This window comes from Rana temporaria, chromosome 13 (assembly GCF_905171775.1).
Source record: "Rana temporaria chromosome 13, aRanTem1.1, whole genome shotgun sequence".
In the NCBI taxonomy this organism is placed as follows: Eukaryota; Metazoa; Chordata; class Amphibia; order Anura; family Ranidae; genus Rana; species Rana temporaria.
Window position 1 is genome coordinate 24,389,455 of NC_053501.1, and position 16,132 is coordinate 24,405,586.

At 45.4% G+C, this 16,132-nt stretch overlaps 1 protein-coding gene across 1 annotated transcript in view; it reads right to left on the reverse strand.

Annotated features, from left to right (window-relative positions):
- Positions 1-3,070: 3,070 nt before the first annotated feature.
- Positions 3,071-16,132, reverse strand: part of LOC120920360 (B2 bradykinin receptor-like) — a 52,061-nt gene continuing 38,999 nt past the window's right edge. The window contains exon 2 of the mRNA XM_040332395.1: positions 3,071-4,327. Coding sequence (XP_040188329.1) covers positions 3,213-4,322 — 1,110 coding nt within the window. The 5' untranslated portion in view covers positions 4,323-4,327 and the 3' untranslated portion in view covers positions 3,071-3,212. The remainder of the gene's footprint in view (positions 4,328-16,132) is intronic.

Sequence of the window (16,132 nt, forward strand, 5' to 3'; positions counted from 1 at the left end):
AATGTATTCCTGCTTCTCCTCCCAGTTAATCAGAAAGCGAGTCCTGAGACCCGATTGGCCAGGGAGTCTTAGGACTCCCAGTCATTTGGGTATCAGGAACCACTTCCTGTTCAGCCGGGGGAGAAGAAACTCCCCCGGCTCTTCCCTCGGCAAACTGGAGCGAGGAGCAGGGGGCGGCAGGGCAGCAACAGCATTTCGAGGAGCCCTACCCCGTATTCCAGCACTACAGCGCCACATCGTCACCTGAAGATAAGGCCATGGATCGCCACCTTCCCATCTGGAGGGGGGGGGGTTGTTTGCCGCCCCACAAAATATTGAGCACCAGCAGCCACTGAGTACAGGAGCCTTTTCTAATTAAGATGGCTCTCATTGACTAACATGGGATTTCACATGTCACGTGACTTGGGGTCTCACAAGTCAGATCCAAAGTCCCGGCAGTGTAGTGCAAAGGCCTACCTTAATTGTTACAACTGCAATGAATTGTTTAGGTTTGTCCTCAAACTACAGTTACAAGTACTGGTAAGCCTAAAAGAGATTGTATAGTGTATAGCCAGCTTTAGATACATTTCCTCCTGTCCTGACAACAATGGTTTTACCAGACAGGAAGTGAGTGGAAATCTCCAACAGTAACACAGATAGAAATACAATTATTTTTTATTACTAGTACCCGTCAGCTTTGTATTGCTGTCTGTAACCCTGTCGAAGATTTCCCCCTCAATTCCTATCTGATAAAACCATTTTCACCATGAAAAATTTCCCAACATATTCATCCCAGTCCCCTAACACTGTCACCCCCCCCTAGTGCCCACACATAACAGGACCATTCTCCGGATGGTCCCACCCAGATCACATTCACTTTCTGGGCTACCCCTCTCAGATCACACCTACTTTCTGGTTAGTTCCTCCCCCTAACAATGCAGGAACCCCCCACTTGCATCTGCAACCTGCCTCCATTAATACTCTTTTTTTAGATGCTGACCATGCTCAGTAACGCATATAGGGGTGATGGTGTGATTCTAGGGCACACAATCATTGGGACAAGGGACTTGGATGCAGGACTGTCACAGGAAATCCAGGATAGTTGTCATCTATGCTTGGAGAGTAAAGACACTACTATTTTTTTTATTCAACCTGCTGACAGCTCAGGTCAGAGCCGCTATACTAACAATCAGATGTTAGAACAGTAATCTCCCCTGCTGTGCTATTGAGTTCTGATGGGAGCCAGTCAGCAGACCTTTTTCGGTCATGACCCTTCGACAGCTTCTGTCAGACCGGCTGCCATACACACAGGCTGAATTTCGGTTTCTATTGAACCGGCCGATGATGCCCAACATTTAGCCCTTGTGTACTATGCTTAAAGCGGAGGTTCACCCTAACAATCATCTATATACCATTAGATCCAGCATACTGCTGACATCTACAATATGCTGGTATTTTTTTTTTTTCGCTGTACTTACCGTCTTAAAGTTCTTTTCACCCGGCTCCGAGTTCTCACTCCCGCGGGGAGTAGGCATTCCTATGAAGAGGCGTAGATGATTGACGCGTGGGTAAGGCGCGTCACGCGTTCCGAAAATAGACGAACTAGGACTCGGCGCTATACGGCGCCTGCCGTGTAGAGCTGACTGCGCAGGCGCCATATAAAGTCGAGTCCCAGTTCGTCTATTTTCGGAACGCGTGACGCACCTTACCCGCACGTCAATCATCTACGCATCTTAATAGGAACGCCTATGTCATGGACCTGGCCTTGCAGTGCTGGAATGTTTCTACTTGAAATCCTAATTCATGTATTTCAGAAGATGGGACATTACTGACAGTTCATTGCAGGAGATACTGGACACATTACAAGTGGTTTAGTTGTCCTGACTAGGTCAATAGACAATGACCCTTCAATGCTTAGCTCAGACTATTGAAATGCTAAGTGGAACCAGCTTGTGAAATACCTTTTATTGTGTTCTGCAGGTTAAGAGCGGGTGTCGGAGACAGTCCGTCTGGCTAGAATTGTGGATTGAAGGTTAATTGAATCTATTATGTATGGTTGAAGATGTATGTGTTTTTACGCTAAGGGACTTTGTATTGTTCTAAAGGTCAGAAGCCTCCTGTCAGCTGTATTGAATTAGCATTCTATTGTCTAAAGGAATGTAACCTCTCAGAGGTAGTAATTAAGTAGACCAGGTTATTGTGTACATTGATTACCCCCTGAGGCTTCTGTCTCAATACACAAGTCTTTCTATCCAAGCTATTGGACCAATCCCTGTTGACTATTTCAAGTCCTCATTTGCATGGTCAAGGAGGACCTGAGTGAAGACTGCATATACTTTACAATTGACCAATAGGAAAGCGGTTGTTGGGAGTGGGATGTTCCAAATTCTGTATAAAAGTGTGCTGTGTACTTGAAAATAAAGAGTCCTGTTTGAACTTACATACAGCCTGCCTGGTGTTTGTTCTTAATGGGTCCGAATGGCACATAGCTGTAATTCGGATCCCGGAACCTTGGATGACTGGACCATCAGACGTTGCAATCTGCAAGCTGATCCAATAGAAGCAGAGGAGTGTCGGGAGAGCAGGACCTGGGCGAGAAAGGGTCTTGTCACATCCTACTACCCCCCGGGGCAGTGAGAAACCGGAAGCCGGGTGAAAAGAACTTGAAGAAGATATGTACAGCGGAAAAAAATAAAATACCAGCATACTGTAGAAGTCAGCAGTATGCTGGATGTAACGGTATATAATTGTTTTAGGGTGAACCTCCGCTTTAAGCGAGTGGAAATCTCTCCAATGAACCCACTGACTTCTAATCCTTCCCATTCTATCCAAGGCTAGAAAGTTTTGGCCGGACATATACTCTAAATCGTCTCCAAAAAAACATCTGAGAATTTAGACAAGAGCATGTTACGACATCAGATGTGAGAAATCCCAGAAGCTTGAAATATTCCTCAAAATGTGTTTATACCACAGTCCCACTCCTGCTAATCTTCAAACTGCATTTTTCCACCGGTGAAGAGTTTTCTTTATCCTTCCAAATATGGCAATTTTCAATGAAACATCTAGTGGAAGTAGAGAGTGTAAAAAAACATCAGGAATACATCTCGCATTTATATACAAAGATAACGCCATGCAAAAACAAGAGGATGACTCAAAATAAATAATGAAAGCTTATTCTACAACACCTCCTGTATTTTCCACAGCAGAATCTAAAGTCAACTTGTTTTATTATTTCACTGCTTTAAAATAAGATTCTGTTGCCCCATGGAGATCGAGGTCCGTACGGTCATTCCAGAGTAGCCAATTGGCAAGGACTCTTTTCTCGGTGGTCTGAATTTTACTCGAAACTGCCAGAAGACTTCTTTGACTTTCTTTCGGAAATGATTGCCAACAATGACGTATAGGAGTGGGTTGATACAGCTGTTGCTGAAGCCGATGTAGGTTGATATTTGGTTTCCAATCTCAAGAGCATGGGCCCAGCTACAAGACTCTAAGTCTCCGGCCAGTTCTAATGTATCGAAGAAGGTAATGACATGGAACGGAAGCCAGCACAGCACAAAGGCTAAGAGTACAGAGAAGATCAACCATGTGGCTTTCTTCTCATTGTTGATTTCTTTGAATTGCTGCATGGTGTTGTTCCTCAGGACTTTTATAATTTGGAAGGTGCAGAACCCAATGACGACTGCTGGGATGAAGCCACCAAAAAGGTTCATGAGAATATTTGAGGCGATGCTCCAGTTCTCGTGTGGGGGTAATATGACGCAAGATGTGGTGTTAAACTCAGGAAGGAATATCACCTTCCGGAATATGACTTTGGGCAAACTGACTAGCACTGCAAAAATCCAGATGATGGCGCACATAATCTTAGCACAACCGGTTCTTCTCATCCTACCAAAGGACATGGTCTTCACCAGGGCCAGATAGCGATCAATGCTGACCATCATCAGAAAGTAGACACTGCCATAGAGATTCAGTTGGATCAAGGAATTTATAGTGATGCAGAGGAAGCTACCAAATGGCCAGTTGAACTTGTTAGAAATGTAAATGGCCCAGAACGGTAGGCCACTGACAAAGATAAGATCCGCGGCGGCCATATTACCCAGGTAGATCTCTGCAACAGTGCAGCGGCTTTTATGAAGCAGGAAGACTGAAATGACAAATACGTTTTCCACGAAGCCCAACGCAAAGATGAACCACATGTACGCTGGCTGATAGGCATAGAGCCATTCAAGTCCCTCTGGTGCTAAGCAGATCCTTACATCTGATAGGGTGTTATTCTTCTGGCTTATATTGGAGAAAGGAACTGTTGTCATCATCGTTGGATTGTTGGTGTTGAGTGACATTTTTTTCCTGGGAAAATAAATGAAAAATGTATGAATTAAACTATATTTTTGCATCAAATTTGTCTCTGCTGGTCTACCTATTAATCATATATCTGTATGAGAGTAACTAAAAGTGAACACACACATTACAGCTTGAACAATCTCTCCGTACAACCTGCCTTATGCCTCATACACGCGATCGGAAATTCCGTCAAGAAAAGTCCGATGTGATCTTTTGGACGGAAATTCCAACTGTATGTATGCTCCATCGGACTTTTGCTGTCGGAATTTCCGCCAACAAAAGATTGGGAGCAGGTTCTCTATTTTTCCGATGGAAAAAGTTCCCATTGGAAACTCCGCTCATCTGTATGCAATTCCGACGTGCAGAAAAGCATGCATGCTCAGAATTAAGCAGAAGAGCCCAACTGCCTATTGAACTTCATTGATCTTGCCTCGTCGTACGTCTTGTACGTCACCGCATTCTTGACGGTCGGAATTTCCGACAGCATTTGTGTGATCGTGTGTATGCGACACAAGTTTGAGCCAATCTGGTTTTCTTGTTAAATTTACGATCGTGTGTACGCGGCATTAGATTTATCAATGGTTATGTAACAAGAACCTACCTAAAAAGCCATTTACCGTATTTATCGGCGTATACCGTGCACTTTTTTGCCCTGAAACTCAGGGCAAAATCGTGGGTGCGCGATATACGCCGATACCCGCTTTCCCGCGCCGAGTTTGAATACTGCGCCGGCATATACCGAGCGCAGTACACTTGTGTATAGTCGGGCAGGCTCGGCTCCTCTCGCGCCCACGTTCTGGACGTACAGGACGTGAGCGCGAGAGTAGCCGAGCCTGCCCGACTATACATGAGTGTACTGCGCTCGGTATATGCCGGCGCAGTATTCAAACTCGGCGCTGGGATCGAGCGGGAAGGACGCCGGACCCGACGAAGAGAACACCCGAAGCCGCAGAGGGACGCTGGACCTGACGAGGACGCCGCGCAAGACACCAAAACTGTAAGTACTAAAATCTTTTTTTACAGGAATGTCGGGTTCACTTTAGGGGTGCGCGCTATACGCCGGAGCGTGCAATACCCCGATAAATACGGTAATTTAGATTGTCAGATAGTCCCTCACACTACATATGCTATATTGTCAAGAACACCTTTGGGATGAATTAGAAAAGGGACTGTGAGCCAGGCCTTTTCATCCAACATCAGTGCTTGACCTCACAAATGCGCTTCTGGAAGAATGATCAAACATTCCCATAGACACACTCCTAAACCTTGTGGACAGCCTTCCCAGAAGGGTTGAAACTGTTATAGCTGCAAAGGGTGGGTCAACGCAATATTGAACCATACAGACTAAGACTGGGATGCCATTAAAGTTCATATGTGTGTAAAGACAGGTGTCCCAATACTTTTGACAATGAAGTGTGATTGTTGGTAGGTTCTGGTACAACAGATTGTACAACCAGTAATTTGTAGAAGAACCATTGCTTACAGCTTCCACGCTGAAGAAGAAGCTAGATCCCCTCCATTTTCCTCTTGCAGTCGCTGAATGCCTGTGGGAGAGAAGGAGGAGGAGCAGGCTTTCAGCAGCTGCAGGAGGAAAACTGAGGGGATCAGTTCCTCAATTTGCTGTCTCCGCCACCCCTCCTGTCCAGGCTCTCTGGAGCATGGGGCTGGGTTGCAACCCTTTGTAGATATGCCCCTGCTTCTGATGGAAACTACAAGTGGCCATTTCAACACACATTACCCAGTTATGGTCCACTGTTGTCACCATCTGGAAACCTGCTGCCCTGACAAATGCCATGCAGCCATTGCTAGACTGCATTTGGACACAGGGTGTGGCTGCAAAGAGATCAGCAGCACTGAAATGCAAAAACGGATTATAAAAAGTGAAAACATACGGTATGTACACACACACACATTATTATATATATATATACACATATACATATATATACACACACACACACTGTATAATTAAAAAAAAGACAAAATGAATAATAATTACCTTTGATGTAATAATATAAATTCCCTTCCTGACATTGAGAAAAGAAAAAACACTTTTTATGATGTTTGGGCAAAGCTAGCATTGCTCAGAAGATAAGTATGCAATATCCCAAATTCTGTTTTCAAACTCAGGATGTAACAATGACACTAAATTATTTATGCAATAATAAATTCCAATAAAAAAAAACACACAAAAAAGCCAATTAAAATAACCACATTTCCACATATTCCAGCTCACAGGGATGACGTTTGTATAAACATCACATAAATCTGTGTCCTTTACAAAAAAAGAAACTTGTCATTTAGTCAAGTTTTAGATCTCTGGGAAAACATCTTATGTTCTATTACCACATACAATGTGAAAAGTGGAAAAGCGACATTGCATCTTGTGGTAACAAGTCATGCACGGATGGCGCATTGTGATGCCAATAATTTTGAATGGCACCCCAATGCAACACAAACATGGTAACTAGGGCCGGATTTGCTCTCCCTGCCGCCCCAAGGCCAGGTTCTGCAATGCACCCCCTCCCCATCAACCGAACCCCCCCCCCCCCAAATCAACGGAGAATGGGCGGCAGGGTTAGTTAAAAAAAAGCTTGTCGCTTACTTTTTTTTATTTTTGTATAATTTTCTTATTATTTTCCTTATCATTTTTCTTATTCTTTACATTTTTATTTTATTAATTTAATTATTATTTCTTATTATTTATTTATTTATTTATTTGTTATCAATTTTTTTCACTTATCTTTTTTTGCTATCAGACACGAGAAAACAATTCCCTGTGTGATAGCAATTGGAGGTGACATATTCTCTTTATTGACCCTGTCACCTCCAAAACAGGAGTCCTAGTACTGTGCTAGAACTCCTGTCACAGCTGAGATGGGAAGAGCACCGCTCACCCCTCTCACTGTGTACATCGGCAGCAGGGACAGGGGACAGACTCGGTGGCCGGGGGGAGGACAGAGTTCCGAAGACAGAGCCAGCAAAGAGAGGTATGTGGGGTGGAGGAGAGGGGAGGACGGACGGGAGCACACATTTTACAAGTGATTTCGGCGACATCGCGGCAATCTCTTGTTAACGAGCAAGCGGATTCCCCCATAACTTACCGCCCTTAACTGTATGTTCCGGGCATCGGGGGACTCCATGCCACTGCCGCCCCTTGGCGCCCTGCCGCCCCAAGGCCTGGCCTCAGTGGCCTTGTGGGAAATCCGGGCCTGATGGTAACGCACTACCTTGCATTGCAGTGCATTGGTAAAAGCAGCCTGCAGGTCCACAGTGGTGGTGTGTTGGATGCCAGTTCAACTGAATGGGCTTCCTCAATGCACCACAATGAACTGACATGGTATGAATGGCGCTATCTTTGTACAGTCAACTTCGGATTTATCAATACTATGTAAGACGAGGACTTACCTAAACGATGCAATTTGTATGCAATCAAACATGCCCTTAAAGCGGCATTCTTCCCATCTATGCAACTAGGTCTTAAACTAAAGACCACTCCCCTCCTTATTTGAGATTTTATATATAGTTTTATATATATATATATATATATATATATATATATATATATATATATATATATATATTTTTTTTTTTTTTTATTACCTTTTTTTTTTTTTTTAAGTACAAAGGTGTACTTCGGTCCCAACCTCGCCGCAGCGAGGTACGAAATTTCCTCTTCTGCCTAGGACCAGCTGCCTCCCCCCCCCCCCCCCACTGCCTTCTGAGACGTGTGTGTCCCAGAAGATGACAGGGCCATTTACAAAGGGCCATTTAGAAAGGGCCACACGACTCACTGCTAGTTTCCCTTAGTTTCAGTGGCCACACCTGCATCCAAGCACATAGACAAATCGGATTTGGGGGCAGACATGGCAGGATCCCTGGACAGGTAAGTGCCCTTATTAAAAGTAGCTGACTTTAAAAGGTTAAGGTCACCATACACTTTACAATTTGACAATACAATCTGCTGGTTATGCAATAAAATGAAGCACTGAGATCTTGAGGATTGTAAAATTTTGCTTTACTTGCTTTGGAAAACAGCATACATGTGTAAGAACCAGGGGCGGACTGACAACTCATGGGGCCCCCGGGCAATAGAAGAATATGGGGCCTCCTGGGCTTACAGATGGCCACCACGCCAGGAGGCAGGGCAGCTAAAATCTCAGATTTTTCACATCAAAAACATGTGGGTTTCGGACATATCGGGGACAGATGTAAAAAAAACACAGATTTTTACATACTGTCCCTGGTTTTATTGAGCCTGGCAACCCTGATGGGGCCCCCTAGTGGCTGGGCCACTAGGGGGCCCAGCCGGCGGCACACGACCTGCGGCTGGGCACTTAAACAGGACGTACCCTTGCGTGATTGTGCCCAGCTGTGCCATTCTGCCGATGTATATCAGCGTTAGGCGGTCCTTAAGTGGTTAAAAGGAACCTATTTAGAAAATAAAAAACAAGCCTTTACAACCCCTTTAAAACACCATCCTATCTACTCCATGCACAGTCTCTCCGAATCCATGTTACCTTTTGTTTATTATGCTGCTAATGTGCTTTGTTGTAACTTGGCACACGCTGAAAATGCAACTCATTTTCCATTCATTTCAATTAGAGAAGTTAACATTCATGGTCTGCCCTAAGCAGATTGAAGAAAGCCTCTACACATCATTTTATCTTTAGCATGTTTTCTGATCCAATAAAGTGAAAAAGATTGTCAGCACGCAGAACGAGGGTCCTTGTTAGCCAACTGCGTGTTCACGCATGTTTGCAGGAGCGTGCTAATTAACGTGGGCATGGGCCACTCCGTGTCCTCTAATTCCCTAATAGCCAGAGATGTCTGGACCAGGGGTGTAAAGGAAGCCTTCTCCTCACCCCGGCTTGTAAACGGGTACGCAATAAACATTTTTCAATAGCTGTTTAAGCTGCACATATTAACCACATAGCAACCACCGCACTCACTTTTACGTCTACACAATGGCACGGGCAGGCAAATGGGCGTACCTGTACGTACCCTTAAATTTGCAGCTCGAGGGCCGACCCTGCCTCAGTATATGTATGTGGGGCGGTCCTTAAGCGGTTAAAGCTGAATTCCAAGGATTCAGCCCTTTTATAAAAAGTGAAGGCACACTATGAGTTGGGTCCAAGGAGTGGCATGACATCTTCTGGGCTTATCTTTATTATTTACATCTGACAGTTTTATTGCATTACCAGAAGACGGCCTTCTCACGAGCTTGTCGATGGTTGATGCTTCAGGTCTAAGAATCAGAGTCGGCGCAGCTGCTATGCCCACCCCTCCCCTAAGAAATGTCAGACTTTTTATTTTTTTTTTATTTTTTTTAGAGAAATCACCTTGAAACCGTGTAGCTCCATGTCACTGGGTTTTAAGAACTTGTTCTGACACGCTAGGGGACAACAGCCTAAATTTCTTGGTGTCACAGAGGAAATGGAAATGGAAATTCAGTTATTTTTTGGACTGAACAGAAGCCAATGTACTCGGAAAAAACGGACATCCACAACAAACAATAATCATACTTGGAAATCATATCATCAGTGGGGGGTTTATTTGAAAGGACTTTTAATAACAATGAAGAAAAAACATGTAAGTGTTTAAGGAAGGACTTCATTTAGAATGAATGGTATTTATAGTGAAGGTAACATAGTGGTGGAGATATGTTCCAAAACACAACTGACTTCCCGTCCAATCATCCCCGTCAGCAGGGGACTGTAAGCTGCTACATTTATGTGCAGTGGTTTTATATATATATATATATATATATATATATATATATATATATACATATACATACATACATACATACATACATACATATACACATACATACATATACACATACATATACACATACATACATACATATACACATACATACATATATACACACACACACATATACATACACGCACACACACATATATATATATATATATATATACACATACACATACATATACACGCGCACACACACACATACATACATATATATATACACACACACACACACACATATACATATATACATACATATACACGCGCACACGCAGACAAACACAGGCCTTTTTTTCTCTGAAAAAAAAAAGGTACGGGAACTCAATCGTGACCCCCCACCCCTTACACAAACCCTCCAAACCACATCACATAGTGGGTGTGGTCATTAACCCCTTCCTTACTGGGCACTTAAACCCCCCTCCTGCCCAGACCAATTTTCAGCTTTCAGCACTGACGCACTTTGAATGACAATTGCGCTGGGGTTTTTATTTTTTGCTAAACAAACAAAAAAACATGAACATTTTAGAAAAATCATGTTTCATAGTTTGTTATAAAATTTTGTCAACAGGTAATTTTTCTCCTTCATTGATAAAGCGCTGATGAGGCAGGACTGATGGGGACTGACAAGGCGGCACTGATGGGGACTGACAAGGCGGCACTGATGGGGACTGACAAGGCGGCACTAATGGGGACTGACAAGGCGGCACTGATGGGTGGCACTGGTAGTTGACACTGATGGGCACTGGTAGTTGACACTGATGGGCGGCACTGTGGGCACTGATGGGTAGCACTGGTGGACACTGGTAGGCGGCACTGTTGTGCACTGGTAGGTGGCACTGGCAGGTTGCACAGGTGGCACAGATGAGCATGTGGCTGCTCTCCTTGACCGGGACCGATGGTCCCAGTGACAGCTGCCGGTAATCGGCTTTTTTTTTTAAATACGATCAATTTGAAAGCGGTATTTTTCGTACGATTTTCTGATCGTGTGTACTTGGTACTAGACTTTACTTTAACGGCCCAAAAATTGTTTTCTACTGGGGAAATCATCGTCCAGATGACCACATTGGTAAATAAGCAAAGCCAATAGCCGGGGGTTAAGCGCCTCTTCTCCTGTCAGTATCTGTTAGTGCTAAGAAGTGCCTTGTTCATTCATCAGAGGCTGGAATTTCAGTGACAGGTCCACTTTAACATGTTAAAAAAAAAATCCCCTCCTGTATTGCTCATACCACTTGTGTTAAATTAAGGATTTTTATGGAAAACAGGAAAGGCAATGAAAACACTCAATTAGATGTGTGCGTGAGCCGTACTGGAACTCAGAAGGGTTCGTCTGTTTTCCTGATGACGTTTTACTGCTTGTAAATACGGGAATTCTGTAATGAAGGGATTTCATGGACAGAGAAGAAATTCACTTGCTGAATAAAAGAGGAAACATTAGTGAGGATTATATCTGGAGATGTTTTCTTTCCTAAATTAGAAAGGAAACCATGTAAACGGTGGAATGTGCTCACGAATACGGGATTCCTGACGAACAGTTCTGTGTGCACTCCTCTTTTTTTTCAGTGCAGCCCAGTTCGATGCAATGCACCACCCCACACCACTCTGCAGCCAATAGAATTTAAAGTGGTAGTAAACTCCGCTTGGAATTTTTTACCTACAGGTAGGACCAGGACCGATCCTAGGGTCACAGGCGCCTGGGTGCAGAAATATTTCTGGCGCCCCCACATGGGCGTGGTCGTTTTACTAACTCCTCCCCTTTACAAATGTTTCTATGGCACTCGACCACAGATATGCTCCCCAACGGAATCTTCATTACCCTGGGATCCTTACATGAGCTCTTGACAATAAACAAAATACAGGAAGAGAAGCAGAGTACTTTATTGGGACCTGGAGGGGGACCTCTCTGATGGACACAGAGAGGGCTTCTGTTAGAGAGTTTGTTAGAAAGAGCCCCCAGATATACTACAGACATGATACAGGAGATGGTCAGAGACTGCATACATGATACAGGAGATGGTCAGAGACCGCAGACTTGGTACAGGAGACAGTCAGAGACTGCAGACATAGTACAGGAGACGGTCAAAGACTGCAGACATGGTACAGGAGACGGTCAGAGACTGCAGACATGGTACAGGAGACGGTCAGAGACTGCAGACATGGTACAGGAGACGGTCAGAGACTGCAGACATGGTACAGGAGATGGTCAGAGACCGCAGACTTGGTACAGGAGACAGTCAGAGACTGCAGACATAGTACAGGAGACGGTCAAAGACTGCAGACATGGTACAGGAGACGGTCATAGACTGCAGACATGGTACAGGAGACGGTCAGAGACTGCAGACATGGTACAGGAGACGGTCAGAGACTGCAGACATGGTACAGGAGACGGTCAGAGACTGCAGACATGGTACAGGAGACGGTCAGAGACTGCAGACATAGTACAGGAGATGGTCAAACAGAAACTGCAGACATATAGGAGATGGGCAGGGGCTGTGTATCCTATGCAATCTATCATGCCATAAAACATCTAGAGCAGGGGCAGCCCAGAGCACATGTAAAGGGATGCTGGGTATGCACACAGCACACTGAACACTGTGACTCACCTCGGTTCTCTCTCTGTGCAGCCCAAGATAGGAGGGGGAGGCATTCCAACTGGAGTTGGTGGAGACAGTGTGGGATCCAAGACTCCCAGTGTTAGGAATTCATTCCTGCACATCAGCACTCAGCAGCCACTGAAAACTAGAACCCTTGTGTCAGGAAGAGGAGCGGCCCCTCCCCCGAGCACTGCCAGGCTAGACAGGCTGCCCTATGCTCACACATCAGTTCTGGACAGACACACACCTATGCTCAGAACACTAGTTCTGGACAGACAGAAACAAGGAGAGAAGGAGGGAAGAAGGGAGGGGAGAACTCTGGCACTTCGACGCCCCCACCTCTGCAGGCGCCTGGGTGCCAAGCACCCTGTGCACCCTGCCTAGGATCGGCCCTGGGTAGGACTATAATAAGGTTTACCTGGCTCAGCTGAAAACAGATCCCAGGAGTGCAGAACAAACTTTGACTCATGTTTCCCTGCTTAGAAGGGTCATTGTCTTTTGCATTTTTCCAGGTTCCCCATCCTTCATGCTCAGGCCCCCTTGTTTGCTCCCCTGGTCACCCCCCTCGCAGCTTCCCTGCAACGCTCTGCATTTGTGCTGGAGGTCAGCAAGGAAGGGACACAATCAACCCATCACCTGCCCGCAATCTATTAGTTGCTGACCCCCGCCGCTTGGGGATCGCTCTTCAGGGGGCTAGGACCAGTGTATGGTAAACAAGCCCTAAAGATGGTCCATAGATAGTACAGTCAGAGTGTTAGGCCTCGTACACACGACCGAACATGTCTTCTGAAACTGGTCTGTACGGCCGACCGGACCGGATTCCCGGCCTAGCGGACAGGTTTCCAGCGGACAAATGTTTCTTAGCATGCTAAGAAACATGTCCACTGGAACCATGTCCGTCGGACATGTCCGCTCGGCCAAAATCCCTTGCATGCGTCAAAGTGGATTTTGCGGGGATTTTGGTCTGATGGTGTGTACACACATCAGACCAAAATCCGGCAGCGGACATGTCCGATGAAAACGGTCTGGCGGACCGTTTTCATCGGACCGTGTGTACAAGGCCTAACATGTATGGTGAGCGTTTAGTCTTGTCCGGCCATTTTCAGATGTCCTCTCGTGTCTACTGGAATGCATAGTGCAGATTCTTTGGCTGGTTACATAGCACAGATCTCTATGATCGGGACTTAGAAGTGCTATTAAGAAAGTTAATTCATGGTAAACACTTAGATGTCCCGCAATAAGATGATTAAAAGGAAAAAGGGTTTTAAGCGATGATGACAAAGTATGGCGAGGAAATATCACTATACAGTAAAGGAAGTACTGGGAAAGTAGACTCATGTCATTCATCACATCCCTGTGTACTATTAGATGTATTCCTACATGTAGGACATGTTTGGCACAGACTCAAGGGAAAGACTATACAGTAATGGAGATTGAGAGTTCAAGGACCTTCTGCTAGATGAATCAAAGGAAAAGCCTGATGCTTACATTAGATAAATGCTAAAAATTAGGGATCAATGATGTCATTGCATTCCCCTAGTTCAGTTAGCCTCTGAAAATTGGGCAATTTTAACCAATACATGTACACATCTCAGATTCTGCTGCTTCCTAATATCAAACCAGGATTTTTTTTATAAAGTTGTGCAATAAGCTACAGCAGCCCTCAAAATTTCCACTCGCCTACTAGCATTTGGCGAGTGGATTTAAGCTGAGGGCGAGTGATGCCAGGGCTGCATGAGCAATCTCCCTGCAATCTGTGCCTACACTTAGAGTCCTGATGAGATTGGCGGCCGAAGAGGAAAGGTGCATGCTCTGGAAATGTAGTCTGGTGAGCCGCACACAGGCAGAGCAGTACACAGGTGCTCTACTTACAATTCTCATTAAGCCATGGGACCTGACAGTATGACCTCGCTGAGCCTGCCCCCTCCCCCCCCGACCAATGTAGCTGGAGAGCAGAAAGTAATGAGTAAGTTGGAGGATTGCGAAAATTACCACTCCGGTGCAGCGCTCACTGAAAGTTGCCCTGACATGAGAGCTTCAGCCTTCCAGTTTGTGCAGTTTTCTTCTCCTTGTGCTCTATGTAAGTGTCAGTTCAGCCTGAGCACTGTGAACAGACTGGTCTCAATGTGTGCTGTGCGCTGTCAGTGTGCGCTGTGCTATGGTGTCAATGGCTGTGCAGTTGTGTGGATCTCAGCGCTGGATTGTGCTCCTCCCGCTGTGCTGCAGCTCCTCTCCTCTCTGCCAGCCTGAATAAAAGGGGGAAGTGGGAACATGCAAGCGTGGAGTCGCACACACAGGCTCCTGATGATGAGATGAATGGGAGAGAGAGAGAGGATGGATGGATGGATGGATGGGAGTTGCAGAGGAGACAGCAAGAGAATGGGGAAGAGACCCAGTTCTAGTGCCCTGTCCCTCTGGTCTGCCCCCAGTGCCCTGTCCCTCTGGTCTGCCCCCAGTGCCCTGTCCCTCTGGTCTGCCCCCAGTGCCCTGTCCCTCTGGTCTTCTCCCAGTGCCCTGTCCCTCTGGTCTTCTCCCAGTGCCCTGTCCCTCTGGTCTTCTCCCAGTGCCCTGTCCCCCTGGTCTGCTCCCAGTGCCCTGTCCCTCTGGTCTGTCCCCAGTGCCCTGTCCCTCTGATCTGCCCCCAGTGCCCTGTCCCATTTTGTTAAAGTTGTTGGTAATATTTAATTTTGTAACTTGATTCTGCATAAAACATTGTCATTCCATGAGATAATCTACGAGGGCGTGTTTACAGGTGCAATTAAGCGAGGGGCAGTGTATGAATTAGGTGGGGCAACTGGTGGCGAGTAAATCTTGAGGCCTGGCTAGTAGCTCAGGACTTGAAATTTTGAGCCCTGAGCTACAGTACTGATCACAATGTACTGCGGAGTGTGGAAGCCTATTTGTGGCTTTCCCATTGACTTCCAAAAGTATGCAAGCATGGACGCCATAAAAATATTAGAAGTACATTTTATTGAGGTTCATTTTGCTGCCTAGAAGAAGTACTGAAGGAATGTTTGAATTTGGTACATACCATAATTTAAACAGACCAAAATCCCAATAACTAAAATGTTAAATAAATTGTGTAATACCACGTACATGCGATTGGATTTTCTGTCGGAAAAACCTTGGATGGTTTTTCCGATGGAATTCCGCTCAAGCTTGGCTTGCATATACACGGTCACACAAAAGTTCTCTGAACTTTCGTCCGTCAAGAACGGGGTGACGTAGAACACTACGACGAGCCGAGAAAATGAAGTTCAATGCTTCCGAGCATGTGTCAAATTGTTTCCGAGCGTACGTCGGAATTTTGCGCGTCGGAACAGATGATCGGAATTTTTTCCGTAGGAAAATTTGAGACCCAGCCCTCAATCCTTTGTTTGCACATACACATCGGACTTTTGCTGTCGGAGTTTCCGATCGCGTGTACAAACCAGAAA